At 33.3% G+C, this 14,583-nt stretch overlaps 1 protein-coding gene across 3 annotated transcripts; it reads right to left on the minus strand.

Annotated features, from left to right (window-relative positions):
• Positions 1-522: 522 nt before the first annotated feature.
• Positions 523-5,965, minus strand: LOC103930717 (4-hydroxybenzoate geranyltransferase 2). Of its 3 annotated transcripts, XM_009340088.3 has the most exons (9): positions 5,533-5,965; positions 3,203-3,338; positions 2,696-2,817; positions 2,268-2,337; positions 2,018-2,167; positions 1,322-1,457; positions 1,118-1,214; positions 887-960; positions 523-807 (listed from the first exon to the last, which is right to left on the minus strand). In XM_009340088.3, exons 1-8 carry the CDS (start codon positions 5,943-5,945, stop codon positions 891-893), a joined length of 1,194 nt encoding a protein of 397 aa, XP_009338363.2. In that variant the 5' UTR covers positions 5,946-5,965; the 3' UTR covers positions 523-807; positions 887-890. The 3 variants fall into 3 exon arrangements, with proteins under 3 accessions (XP_009338363.2, XP_048420701.1, XP_048420700.1); XM_048564744.1 differs by lacking the exon at positions 2,018-2,167; XM_048564743.1 differs by lacking the exon at positions 1,118-1,214.
• Between the last annotated feature and the right edge of the window lie 8,618 nt (positions 5,966-14,583).

The following is a 14,583-nucleotide window of genomic DNA, read 5'->3' on the forward strand; positions in this document are numbered from 1 at the left end:
GGGAGATGACAAGCGCCCAAAACGAGTGACGGTACTTCATATAGATGAGATATTTCTTTGGAGTCACGAAGTGCGGTATCCAGCTTGTGCACAAGCAAGAAGAGAAGATGACAAACGCCCAGAACGAGACCACGTATCATCCTTCTTTTCCATCTGTCATTTTTGAAAGTTTTGCGGAATACAAGGTGATGCCAAGAACATACTTTATCTCCCCACGGACCATTTTCAAGGCGAGCAATTACGCTTATGCATTCTGAGGAATTTGATTTGTTGAGGGACATTTCGTAATTGTGAATTGGAGAAATAACCAAAATAATATATACGAGTTGCCTCAAGGTTGCAACTTGCAAATAAAAGGGGCAACCCCAAGCCAGCAAAAGCTATCTGCTTTGCAAGGATCAGAGGAACGTCTATCATACGTAGTTTTACCTTTGTTTTCCAAGTAACTATATATATATAACTGAAAATAATAGCACATATATATTCTGAAATATGATTCCACTGAAAATAATAGCACATATATATTCTGAAATATGATTCCACTGAAAATAATAGCACCGAAAACACTTGTTTGACACAAATCTGGAACAATTTCAGCACACCTGCTGTTAGACTTCCCAATTGAACTGAAAATTACAACATTTAGTCCCATAAAGCCCCATGAAAATGGTCCACTTTTGAAGTAAAACGATAAATATTACAGCATAAACATTGATCCTTGCCCGCATTTGAGTGCTGTATTTAGGTGACCTTGCAACCTTCTTGCCAATATACGAGAACAGTGCAAGAGAGAATGATGAACTGTATCTGTAAAAAAGCTCCAAATTAGAATTAATGGAAGACATAACCAACCTTAATATATGCTAAAAATTAATAAACCTTATACCTCCTTATGATGAAAGTCGTCCAAATAGGATTGCGATGAACATAATAGCGCCAAACCACTTGTTCGACACAAATCTGGAACCAGCACAAAAAGAGAAAAGGCTAAGTCAATAAGCTGATCTTGCTCGAAGCAAAACAAAACTAATAAATACTTGGAAACCTAGGAGCCCATTTGATACCAATTGGTTATCAAACGAGCCCTAAATAGTGTTTTTTGCATGACAACGCGTACTTTCTATTGCAATCAGCTGGGCATGAAAGATCAACGGTGGATATTTGCCAAGCTAATTGTCCAAATGCAACCCCCAAAAATGCATAGTACGGCCACCCTGCTCCATATATAGTTGCAAGATTTGGGTGTGAAGATGTGGTAAAAGAGAAGAATTATGAAAAATATAGGAAATTATAATAAAGAGGGGAAAAAAAAGACAATAACCTATTCCAGCATTGTATCCACTGAGGGCAAGACAGCTCAAGCACACGATTCCAAACCCAGTAATCCATTTTTGGGTTGAGTCGCCAAATTTCAATGCCGTAGACTTAACACCTACTTTCGAATCATCTTCCTTGTCCTGCAAGCAAGCACGGTCAGAAAACATCTTAATTTTGTTGGATTGCACATTGAAAAACTTATCTCATATTCTACTTAATTATTCCATAATTTGATCACACTCAAATCTTCGAAAATACAACTTCTGACAGGGAAAAAGCAACGTGTTTGTTTTCAATAATATTACTCTATTTTTTCGCCAAATTTATTTATGACTAAATTATGTGTTTGTAGACTGTACGCATGTTATAGATTTTGTTGAAAATTAGTAAGGATCAATCTCCTTTTCCAACATAACTTACAAAAACAAAGACATTTTATAGGTGAATAAAACTTGGTAAAAAAAAATTTGGTGTGCATAGCATTACTCCTCGTTTTACGGATAAGGATCTTCTCCGGATTCTCTTTATGGGAATCCGGAGATTAATCAATCGTGTCTGTTTATCGTATATCGTACGGTTAGTTTTCGTTAAGTACTATTTATATTCAGTTTTAAATTAAAATTTTAAAATAATTTCTAACCGCACGATATATAATGAACGAACACGATTAATTAATCATCCAGATCCTCACAACGATTACCTGATGTGCATATATGGTATCATAGACAAGTGTCCAGCATACTGCAGAAAAGTACAATGGGAGCACGACAGTTGGATCAATGCTTCCTTTTACTGCTGCCCATCCTAGCAAGGCCCCCCAATTTATCATCAAACCTAGATAGGCTTGAGGCTGCGCCAAATATGCATTATTATGTGAGTAGAATACCACATTATACATTATAATGACGTAATAAGTCATTAAATGCAGTCATGAGATTGTAATTACGTACCCAGTCTGTCAATCTCTTCATGAGAGGATAGGTGAAAATTAGGAACCAAGATGAAACCCCCAAAACGCAGCTGTTAATTCCAATTAATGAGTTACACAAGCTAGCTTCATATACATAGCAGATTATAATAACATTTACATAATAATTAATCAGATTAACTAAAAATGCTAGGAATAGTTAATATATTTAAGATAATTACATATTTACCAATACCGTTTCAATTCATCATATTTCATCGGATTCGGGATGTGATTGACCATATTTTGTAAATCACGTGACGCAGCGGGTGATGGTTGAATTATTTCTTTTATGATTTAAAGAAGAAATCAATTATCAACTACTATATCATATGAGTTTATAAAATATAAATCAAGTAAATGATCTCTCTAGAATCATTCTAAATAAATCTTCGTAAGAATGCTAATTACCTATAATTGTTCAATGGAAGGAGAGTTCCTAGAACCAAGAGCAATTGAAATCCAAGAAATGAAATCCCCTGAAAAGGTGTCAAAACACCACTTGCAAGAGGCCGCGACTTTGTACGTTCCACCTGATCAATTAATTGCAGAACTTTTGTCATATGAACTAAGTAATAATTTTTTTTTTTTTTTAGTTAGAGAACTAAGTAATTATCTATCAAAGAATAAATTTCTTCATCTTTCCTTTGTACGCTCCACCTCATAATAATTTTTAAATTACGTGTCATAATATGAGTAGATTAATAATATCAGGTGACAGTAATTAAAAATTAAAAAGAAGGTGACATCAGTTCACCGTAATAAATATGTTGTGAAATGCAGCCGAAGGACTAAATTCAGTATCTAACCAATATGCAGAAAGAAAATTTCATAAATAAATAAAAGTGAACACAAAAAAAAAGTGTATATAAATCAGTTTCGTATACAAAATGACCATATATAATGGACTTAGTTTACCTTGGCATCAATATCCCGGTCAAGGAGATCGTTTATGGTGCACGCGGCGCCCCTAGTAAACAGAGCTCCAAATCCAAATAGTATCAACATCATAATATCAGGAAGCTGTCCTGGACTTGCTGCCAGTGCTGTTGACCTGCATGGACCCACCATAAGCATAATTAACTTCCAGTTAAAATAAATAAATTAATTACGTCGACGTTGTTAGCGTTTAGAGTGCAACTTATACGATATGAATATAACGTTACTGTAACAACTCGTACAAGTGATATGTAACACGACATCAAAAAGATTTATACATTATATCATTGATACTTGACACCAATATACCCTTGCCATATATGTAAATCTTTTTCTAGCAAACGTTAGAGCATCTTCAATCTTGGAGATGCATATGTAGGTGGAAATTGGAAAGCCACTTTTATACTTTCATATACATCTATGGAGATCTAAATTTTAGTTTTGCTCCAATGCATAAATGTAAATGAGGAGATCAAAATTTTAATTTATTCGTTTTTGTGTAATTTATTTTTTTGTTAACTCTTAAAAAAAAAAATTAACGTAACTATTTTTTTCGCACAATTCAATCAAAAAATTTCAAAATTTGGACAGCATCGATTTCATCTCATTTGGACGTTGGTTTCATCAGAAGAAGTTTAAAGTAAAACTATAAAAAAATAAAATAAAAATAAAAAAATTGGATGAGGAAGTGTTTTGTGTGAGAATTGAAAGAAAAGAAAACTGGTGTCTGGATGAACAAACGTTATGCCTGTATAAGGGGACCTTTTTTTCAAATGGTTTTTTCTTTTTTTTTGGGCGATTAAATGGTATTTTTTGGATTATTTACAACCATTTGATTAAACTTTGCTTGAATCATGACCTTCCAAATGCGTGGCGAGTATTGGGTATATTTGCGCGTGGGAGCGCGTTTACTTCCTTTTCTTTCCACTTCCACGTGAACCTCTCTCCAAGACTGGCGCAAATTCCGACCTTTGTACATTGATATGTGTAAAAAAAATTTACTAAATATATAAAAAGTCTATTTGTACATTAAATATATTTAAAAATTAATATTAAAATATATATATACAAATATTTTTCAAATATTATTCGTCTCGCGTTTTTAAATACAAATGCACTTATTAGGTTTATATAATCTAATTTTTCAACTAATTCAAACCGAAAAAAAAGTCCATACCCAGTATGCCAAATTCCAATCATTTTTCTATTATTACAATGTTACTTATTACATTCAATAAATGAATGAATAGTTGAATTATAAAGATAACGTCTTACAACTAGAGAAAATACTGAAGATGATAATAATTTTCGTATACACGTTTAGACGGATAAGGTAGATTTAAATAATTTATTATATATTACATAAACTAATTAATTTGAACATTAAATAATATCATTTTTCAAAAAGGTGAGTTTTAGCGTACATAATAATGTTGTGATCTTAAAATAGGACAATAAAACCTTATAAAAATAAACATAAATGTGATATTCAAGAGAGAAGAAAAAAAGTAAAAATAAAATGGTGGGGACTATTTAAAATAAAGAAAACATGCAACTATAAAAAAAAAAGATAATGGGATCCTCTTAAGTAAAATCGTGCAATTAAAATAATGTTAAGAATAGAGTTGTCTTCTTCCTCGCGTGAGGCCGATCCTACAACAAAAATTTCCAGATTCCGACGTTTACATATAAGCCCGCATAACTCCCTTTCATCCTCGTCTAGATCTGCCTAACTCCGTCTAAAATTTTGAGTCCTTCTAAAGTGAGCGCCCTAGACTGGCACCTACTCCGGCTATTCGCAAGGCCGGCCCTGCCTTTACATGCCTTTTTCCGGTGAGTTGCAAATTTTGTAGCTCATACATCCGCAAGACCGAAGGAGATTCCCGCCAACCAAGATGTAAAAGTGGGTTTACGACCTCATTTGCATCTAGGATTGGACATGCACCAAAAACAATGCTTTTTAGCTAGATCTCGCTCTTCATTTTGGTTCTTGTGATTTAAAATTGATAAAAATACTCTGTGAGATTCTCCATCCTTAATCATTTTGATCCTTTTATGAAAAATCTTCACTAAATCAAAGAAACCGCCGGTTCAAAGGGGAAGAGGTTGATTTGACAAAAATACTCTCAATTTAACAGAGATTTCTCACAGAATAACTAAAATAACCAATGGTGAACGATCTCATAACCACTTCATTTTAAATCTCAAAGATCAAATTGATGAATTATGTCATGTACCGTTATGGATTAAAAAACCCTAATTATTTAACAGTTAGTACTCGAACTTTCTTCTACATTCCTTTCACTTACCACAAAGAAGGCCAAGCAAATAGCCAGGTGCCGATCGGCTTGTCGAGGCGAGCGAGCTTAGCATAAGGCTGAGCTTGAATTGGCAGGTACAAGTCGATCCAAGAACCCTCAGCCTTGTTATTTTCATCGCCGCTGGTTTGATTTCCACCCTTCTTTGGGACAGTAGATGGTGAAGACGAGCTCCAGATCTGCGATCTGAGTCTGCGATCGAAGTCAAAGTGACTGAAAGTATCCCGACGACAGTGCCTTTGACTGAATGAGCCCCACCGTCTTGCGTTGGGATAGCGGTAAGGGTTTGGATTGCTGGTGGCAGTGGTGGTGGGAGTGGAAATTGGGTGATAAGAAGAGGCTGCGAAGAGGGTGCTAGAGAGAGAACGTGAAGGTTTCAGAGACACCACCAAAAAAGACTCCATTTGTCAGAATATTTCACTCAAAGACGCAGCACGCTTTGGTCTCTTCGATATGGAGTATTTATACAATTTATGGTATTTTTATGTTTTGTTTTGTTGTATTGTTGACAGCTATTAATTTATTATAGGGGAATTTTGATATATAGATGCTTTCTTTTTAGACTTCATAAATTAAACATCTATTAGACTGTTACTTTTGAAAATTTGATTAAACATTTTTCTAATAATTTTGGTGCTTAATATCATTTAATTTTATTTTCTTAGAAGTCTATTCATGTTTTTTTTATTGAAATATTTATGTTAGTAAATTAAATAGAATGTAAAATAAACTCGTTGTTAGGTACGTTTGGTTATAACGGTATGTTTGATTATATCGGTATATTTGGTTACTTATAATAAGATGAATACATTTGGTTTATGATATATCTGAATTTCCAGTACATTTGGTTTCTTGGTATATTTGAATTTTTGGTCATTTAGTTTCTTGGCGCATTTGAATTTTTTGTATATTTAATTGTGGTACATTTGAATTTTTGGTACGTTCTTTTTCATTACTTTTTTTTTTACTAATAATGAGGAATTACTTTAATTAATTATTTTTTTACAAAAAGAATCATTAAAGACATAGGAGTTTAAATTACTTTAATTATTATTATTTTTTATAGAAAGATTCATTAAAACGTAGGAGTTTAAAGGACTGGGAAATTAATTTCCTAGATTGTAGGCAATTAGTTACAAAGTGAAGTGATGCTGCCTTTAAACTAATTATAGGTAATTTTAAAATAGAGAAATGTTGATGTGGCAATTGGTCAAAGTCTCTTAATCTAAGTTTAAAAAAGAACCAATGTTTGATCTAAAAGGTATGGAAAAATGCAGGGAATTCTAATTTCTCCTTTATTATATGTCACATTTTAACTTTACTTGTTCTTAAAATCAAGCATATTACTTGTTGGTCCATGTTGATTCAATATATTCATTTATAATAACACACATTTAATTTATAATACTAAGCGACAATAAGACAGTCACATTTGAAAGAAAAAAAAATCTTAAGATGTAGTTTATTTAGGATGTATTTTCTCTAGTCACCATTTTACGATGTGGTGATTGGTTATTAGAAATATTATATATTTTTTTAAACACATTGATGAGTCCATATTATATCATATATTTTACCCTAATCTTACTTATAATGTATTGGTTGTTTTGATAGAATTTTGATACTTTGTATTATATTTTTAATGTAGAACATTCGACATCCTCTGAAGCAAAAAGTGATCAAACGGATGAATTTTGGAGTGAATCTAATTGGAGAATGTTCATGTGCCTTTCAAGATGATTGTGTCAAAATTCCAAATTTTTCTACCAAGTCGTTTAACCGTGACGATGAAATTAACGCCCAGTGCACAACTTTTCCAGATTGACATTTTTGGATATTTTGGAGGTCAAGATTGGGTATTTTGAGAAAAATTCGTTCTGAGAATTTATAGGGGACGTCTTCAGCTTTATAAAAAGACCTTTTGGGACCAAATCGGAGTTGATTTGGTCAATCAAAAGTGTGATTTTTTGAGAACTCCAAATTCTAGTTCAAATAGGAAACCTTTTATTTTCTGTTTTATCATTTAATTATGTTTCCTAGTTTTCTTCTAAAACCTTTCCAAGGTAGGATTTTATTTTATAGTGGTATAAATAAGGCTTTTTAACCATTAGGTTAAGACAAGGGCGGAGAACGCAATACTTTGGCTTTAGAGAGCCTTGACAAAAGTTTATTTTCAAGGTGTTTTCTATATATGTTCTTGATAATATTTTGTTTGGCTTTTTAGCTAAAATGATCCCTGAGATTTTTATAACTCCTCACCTTGGTCCCTGAGATTGTCCACCATCCATCATTTTGGTCCTTTCGTTAAAAACTCCGTTAAGTGTCTTGGAGCTCTTGGCCGGAAGTTTGGACAATTTTTAAAATTTCGTAACTCAATCATTTCTTAACCAAATTCGATTCATAATATATCAAAATGAAGATATAACAGTGTTGAATAAGATTATACCTATTTGGAAGTCCAATGGTTACCAGAGATGGTCAGAAAATAGCCTCAAAGTTGACTGGTACGAGGGAAAAATAGAAAACTAGCCGGAAATTGGGCAAACTTTAAACGTTCATAACTTCTTCAATACTCAAAGAAATTAAGTGATTCAAAAAAAAAAAATCATACTTTGATGATACCAAGAGAATGGTTCCTTTTCCAGCGGCTAACTCGCCATGGTTTGGCTGGACAATGGTTCCAAAGTGGCTAACTCGAGACCAAGATGGCCATTTTCGAGCAGTTTTCCGGTCCAACCAAGGATATTTAGCTGCTAAAAAAGATATCGTTCTCTTCGTCTCATTGAGAAGTATGATTTTCATTTTTGAATCACTTGATTACGTTGAGTATTGAAGAAGTTATGAACGTTTAAAGTTTGCCCAATTTCCGGCGAGTTTTCCAGTTTTCCCTCGGACCAGTCAACTTTGAGGCTATTTTCCAACCATTTCCGGAAACCATTGGGCTTCCAAATAGGTATTATCTTATTCTACACTTTCCTATCTTCATTTTGATGTATTATGTGTCGAATTTAGTTAAGAAACGATTGAGTTACGAAGTTTTGAAAATTGCCCAAACTTCCGGCTAAGAGTTCTGGGACACTTAACGGAGTTTTTAATGGAATGACCAAAATGATGGATGGTGGGCAATCTCAGGGACCACTTCTATTGATTTGAAATCTCAGGAACTATTTTGGCTAAAAAGCTATTTTGTTTTACGGTTGTTAGTAACTAGTTTCGTTGCTAGGACGAGGCTACAAGCCTTAGCAAGAATATGTAGTTTCTTTTCAATTTGCTTATGATATTATGCATGCAAATTTTGAATTATTAATCAATGTGCTTTAAACTATCTATTTGTCTTGATGATTGGTCATCATTAGGATATTTAGAAAAGTAATTTGATGCAATTTCCTGGAGGGTTGTCCCTGAAATTAGGGCTGGCTTCTTGTGGTTAATATGTGTAACTTCTTAGGATGGACAACACGTCATAAGGGTTGTATGGTTTTTCAAAAGGTTTTCATAAAACTTAATGAGTCTTGCATATTCATATTCGATCTGGACGCGGCGAACGGGTTGCATGTTAGATATACATTCTATGTTGGATGTTCCAAGTAGGGCATACTTTAGGAAAACATAACCTTCAAAATATGCATGTGTAATTCATAAGTAATTGAAATAACTAAGTAGAATTGTTAAGGTGATGACGGAACCCTAGTGCTCAAATTTATTTTCAAAACTATTTTCTTTTGTTTTCTTTACTTTTCCAATTTTTTTAATTGTTTTTAATTAAATTCGTTTTTAATATTTTAGATCATAAAATCAACCTCTTCCAAACTTTGTTTTCAAATAATTAATTAGGATTTGGTTTTAACATAAATTATTCATTCAATTCCTATGGAGAACGACCTTGCTTGAGCTGCTATACTATAACAACCTTGTATTCTTGCAAGTATTTTAAGTGTTTTTATCCTTACTTTTGCAGGTGGTAAAATCCCTATCACACATGACAAACGTTTATTAGACAATAACACTAACAAAATTAAAACTTGGTTGTATGAAAAAATGTCTCCCACTTTAGAGTTTAGACCTCTTTGTTTTAGTCATTCATGTAATTAGTTCAACGGTAATGCTAGCAATAACATCTATTTAAACAAAATTTTGTAAATTATATGACGTGGTTGTTGATGATTTGATTAATAATTAAGTATTGATTAACATATTTATTATCTATAAATGTCTCCCACTTTAGAGTTTAGACCTCTTTGTTTTAGTCATTCATGTAATTAGTTCAACGGTAATGCTAGCAATAACATCTATTTAAACAAAATTTTGTAAATTATATGACGTGGTTGTTGATGATTTGATTAATAATTAAGTATTGATTAACATATTTATTATCTATAAACGACGCATCACAAAATTTGTAAATTTGATCTAAAAACTGATCTACATAACATTATTATTAGTTCAACTGTCTTAATCAAGCGAATAAGTTAAGAATAGTCTGGCCGGGTGCTTTTGAAACATTGTTTTATTTTGAGACGAACCAGCCACCGCTGGGTGCTTTTGAAACATTATTTTATTTTGAGACGAACCAGCCACCGCTCATGTCTCATCAATTGTCTTAATCAAGCAAATAAGTCAAGAATTGTCTTAATCAAGCAAAAAGTTAGCCAAGCCGGGTGCTTTTGAAAATTTTCCCTACCCCCTTCTTTCAAAAATAAAAAATAAAAAAAAACTAATAAAAAAAACTTGAAAACTTTAAGTTTTAACGATAAAGAAAAAATAAATGGTAAAATGAATAGTATCAAATTTGACTTTTTAGTCTAAAAATATAATTTTTCGTTAAAATAAACAATATCACAGACTTTTCGTTAAAAAACCAAAAAAGCAATATTTCTTCCTCGGTTTCCACTTTTAGCGCTTGAAGCCATGAATCTAGATTCTCTTCTAGTTTCAACAATATTAGAAACTATTATTAACACTTTAAAACATTTTTACGTATCTTATTGTTTATTTTGTACACAGAGAGCTGTATTAATTAATGTGCAAATAACAACTCTTTGAATTAAGTAAAAGCACAAGTATGAGAATTGTAAAGTATGGGCCCGTTTGGGAAGTATTTTTAGAAAAAAAATATTTTTTGATTCCAAAATGAATAAGCATTTCAAGTGTTTTTTATGATTAATTTGCATTTTTATTAAGATTTGGTTTAAAAAAATATTTTCTTTAAAAACGTTTTGACAGAAGAAAATCATAGAAAAGCAAAAGTAAGGTCTACTATGTTTCTCCAAAAAAGTTTTTTTTTTCAATGCATAGTGAACAGTACCCATTTAATGAAGTTTTCAAATGACAAGTATATCCCTGTATATTTTACAAAATTACAATCTTTGCCATTGCATTATTCTTTTTGGCAACTATTATATGGCATTCAATATCATATCAATTTTAGTCATTTAACATATTCACAAAAGTTTCATATAAAACATTACCAAATGCTTAGATATTGTTTTCTATTAAAAACATTTTTAAAAAGAAAAAGAAAAAAGGTTTAACAAACATTCATTAACTTTATTTTATAACTATTTTTTCTCACAACATAGCAGCAATAATTTTGTAGAAAAATTACAGCAATACCAAATTGGCCCTAAGATTGGCCAAATATCCTGGTTTTTGCTTTTTGTGAGTTTAATTTTCCTATTAGGAGCATAAAAATATGTGAATTGTAATAACGCAAGGTTCATAATCTCCCGTTACTTTTGTTTGGTATTATTTTCTACATTTAACGTAAATTTGAAATCACTTAGTACTACGGTCTTGTGGTATTTCTTTTTGTTTAGAAGTGAGAGGTCTTAGGTTCGAATCTCGTGGATAGTGAATTCGATACCAAATTAGATTGCCCGTTGTGTGGCTTTGCCGAACTCTCTATTCCCCTAATGTAAAAATATCGATGTACTCAACAAAAAACAAAGAACAAAAAAAAAACATAAATTTGAAAATGAAGAACCGCCAGTGGGTTCCAAAGAGCCAGGAGGATCCTAGGAATCCTCTTTGTGAGGATTTTGGGGATCCTCCAATCATATATGTTCATCATATATCGTGCGGTCAGAAATCAATATAAATTTTTTTAATTTAAAATTGAATATAAACAGTACCTGACAAAAACTGGCCGCATGATGTACGATGAACGGATGTGATTGGAGGATCTGACGAGGATCCTCTCTCTCCAAAGAGTGTATGACCCTTTGCCTTAAAAAAATACTAATATTTTAATACGAATTGTTTGGGTTATTCAGTTTAGGGATAGAGAAGCACTTGGACAATTATTTTTCAATTGGGGGATTATATTACCTATTGGCCAAGGAATTTTTTAAGGGTAGAAGTGCTCATATGAAGAGGTAATATCCGTAGAGGAGACAAGCATCTAGCATGTGCATAAGCAAGAAGAAGATGAGCGACCAAGTACACGATCCTATGGCTCCTTTTATATGCGTTTTTTTTAATGATTTTGAGCCGATCTGAGTTTATGTATTTTTATTAGTGGAACTGGCTCGTTGGATCCGTTTGATACAGTCCAATTTCTAGGGGGTAGAATGGATACGTTTCCAATCATATGTCGTATAGCTTAACAACAACATAAAACAATCTCTATGGTTTTCCGTTAAGAAAGAATTACGTCTAACAAGGTCAATAACAATAATCGTCGTTTTACATTTTCTGGGGTTACATAGATATGATATTATAGATCATGGGCTTCATTATGGACTATTAATAAAATGGCAAGCGCTAAGACAATCCTTAAATGGTCCAAGCCGGGTTACCCATACATAAGAAATATGAACTTGGTTTTGGACTCGTTTTTACATAAGTTGGGTCCAACTCAAATCGGTTTGAAAATCAAAAGTATGAAGTGAATGATTTTACGTCAGGCCTGGTAATATGGTTTGGATCCATGGGTCCAAAGACCCATGGTAACTACATTCAACTTTTAGTTTTCGAAACGATAAAAGCTAAAAGTCAAAATTAAAAAACTCAAGAAAGTAGCATTTACATTTTGGTTTTTATTTATTATTATTATTTATTGAAAGTTAAAAGTAGTTACCAGATGAGTTTTCATTTAAAAAAAAAAAAACGAAAAACTAAAAGTTGAAAACGAAATGGTGGATAGTCTTCAACAAGCAAGTTTAGTGCTAGAAAATTAAAACATGTGCTTCACCTTGTATCCAAACACAATGTATCAAACACTTTTCTATTGTAAAAGTTCTATGTACTGATCTTTCAAAATGGAGATCAGATTGACTATCGCATACATGTTATTATTATTGTTGAGGCGAGAATGTTTGAGTTGTGCAATGGAATTGGTGGGGGAAGTGCACGCGGGAGTAGGGTTCTGGTAAACCAGCTATTTACTTAATTTGTTCACTTAGAGTTTACTCTATGTATTTGTACCATGTAAACAATTTGACGCATTTATCAAACATATTTTGACAACATATATAGTAAAGTGATACACGAGTTGAGTTTTAGGGAGTTCAGTGCCAAAATTTGAGTTTCAAAAGGTTAAGTGAGACTTGGTTAAGAAGTGAAGAAGTAATTAAGCCTTAAAAAAACACGTAAAGGAGATGGGCATCCGGCTTGTGCATGAGTTTTATGTGACGTTTTTTAACATTTGGCTAGATTTCCGGTTGATGCCAAGAACCTGCATCCTGTCCTATAGGCCAGCATCAAGGAGAGCAATGAGGTTCAGTTCCCTAATGCTACTTACGCGTTCTTGTTGCCTTGTTTTGTTGTTTTTACTAGGGTTCCGAAACAATTGAAGGTCTTTCCTTGACTGATCCAAATGATGCAGCCCTGGAAACTAATGCTTTTGCAAGGATGTACAACCCGAAACTACTCCAGCTTAGCCATGTACGACTCAAAGGAAGGTATAAAGAACTTCCAAAAGGTTAAGATTGCTGTGTTGGCTTGAATTTCCTTCAAAATATATACCCTGTGATTTTCCCTTCGAGTGCTTGGTTTATCTTGAAATGAATCACAGTATCTTACGACGAGTCTTTACCCAGAAATAAAACTTGAGGCAGGTCTTCAAGGCAAGAAACATGTATTACTGCTTCAGGGTGTTTTACCATGAATATCCAAATTAACTCCTCGCCTTCTTTCTCTCTTCCGTTTTGTTTTTCAGGGTGTTTTATTTCAAATCATTGCTTCTGAGTACAGGTCTTGCAAAATTTCTGGAACCAGCGAAACTGAAACCGGGTTTGAGCCAACCGATCGAATCGAAGTGTAGATGCCAAGAACACAACCATTATCAAGGAGACTACAGTATGTCTTAAGCACTCATTTAAGGTAGAAAGAGCAACATCATGACGGTTTTCGTAAAAGCTGTTATGAATCTCCCAATTCAAACGGGGAAAAAGTGGCTCAAGCCTTCGTTCCAATGTTCATCATTGGCCTTTTCCCTCTTGCTCCACGGTTTGGCAATCAAAGATCGAACATTTTGCAGCAATAAGAGATGAAGGAAGCCTCAAAAGATGACGACTCCGCGAGGCAGTCAGACTGTATCGGCAGTGAAAATAGATGGAAGGTGGGCATTTAGGGAGACGTTTTTTAGAAAGGTTGGATAAACGAGGGTGACATTTCATGGCGCCAACTTAAATTTTAACTCCCCGTAAACAAACTGATGGCGCCAAATGAAAATACAAAGTTAAACCCAAATCAAAACGTTGCCCGCCCAAGCTAATTGATGGCGCCATTGAAAAAGCATCTAAAATCCTAACTTTCCTCTCATATTCTACCGATTTTCTGAATTTGCACCCCTTTCCGTAGGCGATACAGATTGAAACGGATTAGAGACAGAAAGATTTCACCAAAACCAAATCCCTCCGTTTCAAACACCATTACGGCAAAAACAAACGACCCCAAACCGATTTCATTTCAATGGGACATTTTATCAAACACATTCCAGGTTAAATGCGTTCTCACAAAATCAAATGAAACTGTAAACTCCAGAATATGCAAAAATCCATCTTACCCCATTCATGATTTGAAATTTTGAAACAGGACAAG

Source organism: the organism of the source record quoted next, unplaced genomic scaffold (assembly GCF_019419815.1).
Source record: "Pyrus x bretschneideri cultivar Hongxiangsu unplaced genomic scaffold, Pyrus_bretschneideri_v1 Contig39, whole genome shotgun sequence".
NCBI lineage: Eukaryota > Viridiplantae > Streptophyta > Magnoliopsida > Rosales > Rosaceae > Pyrus > Pyrus x bretschneideri.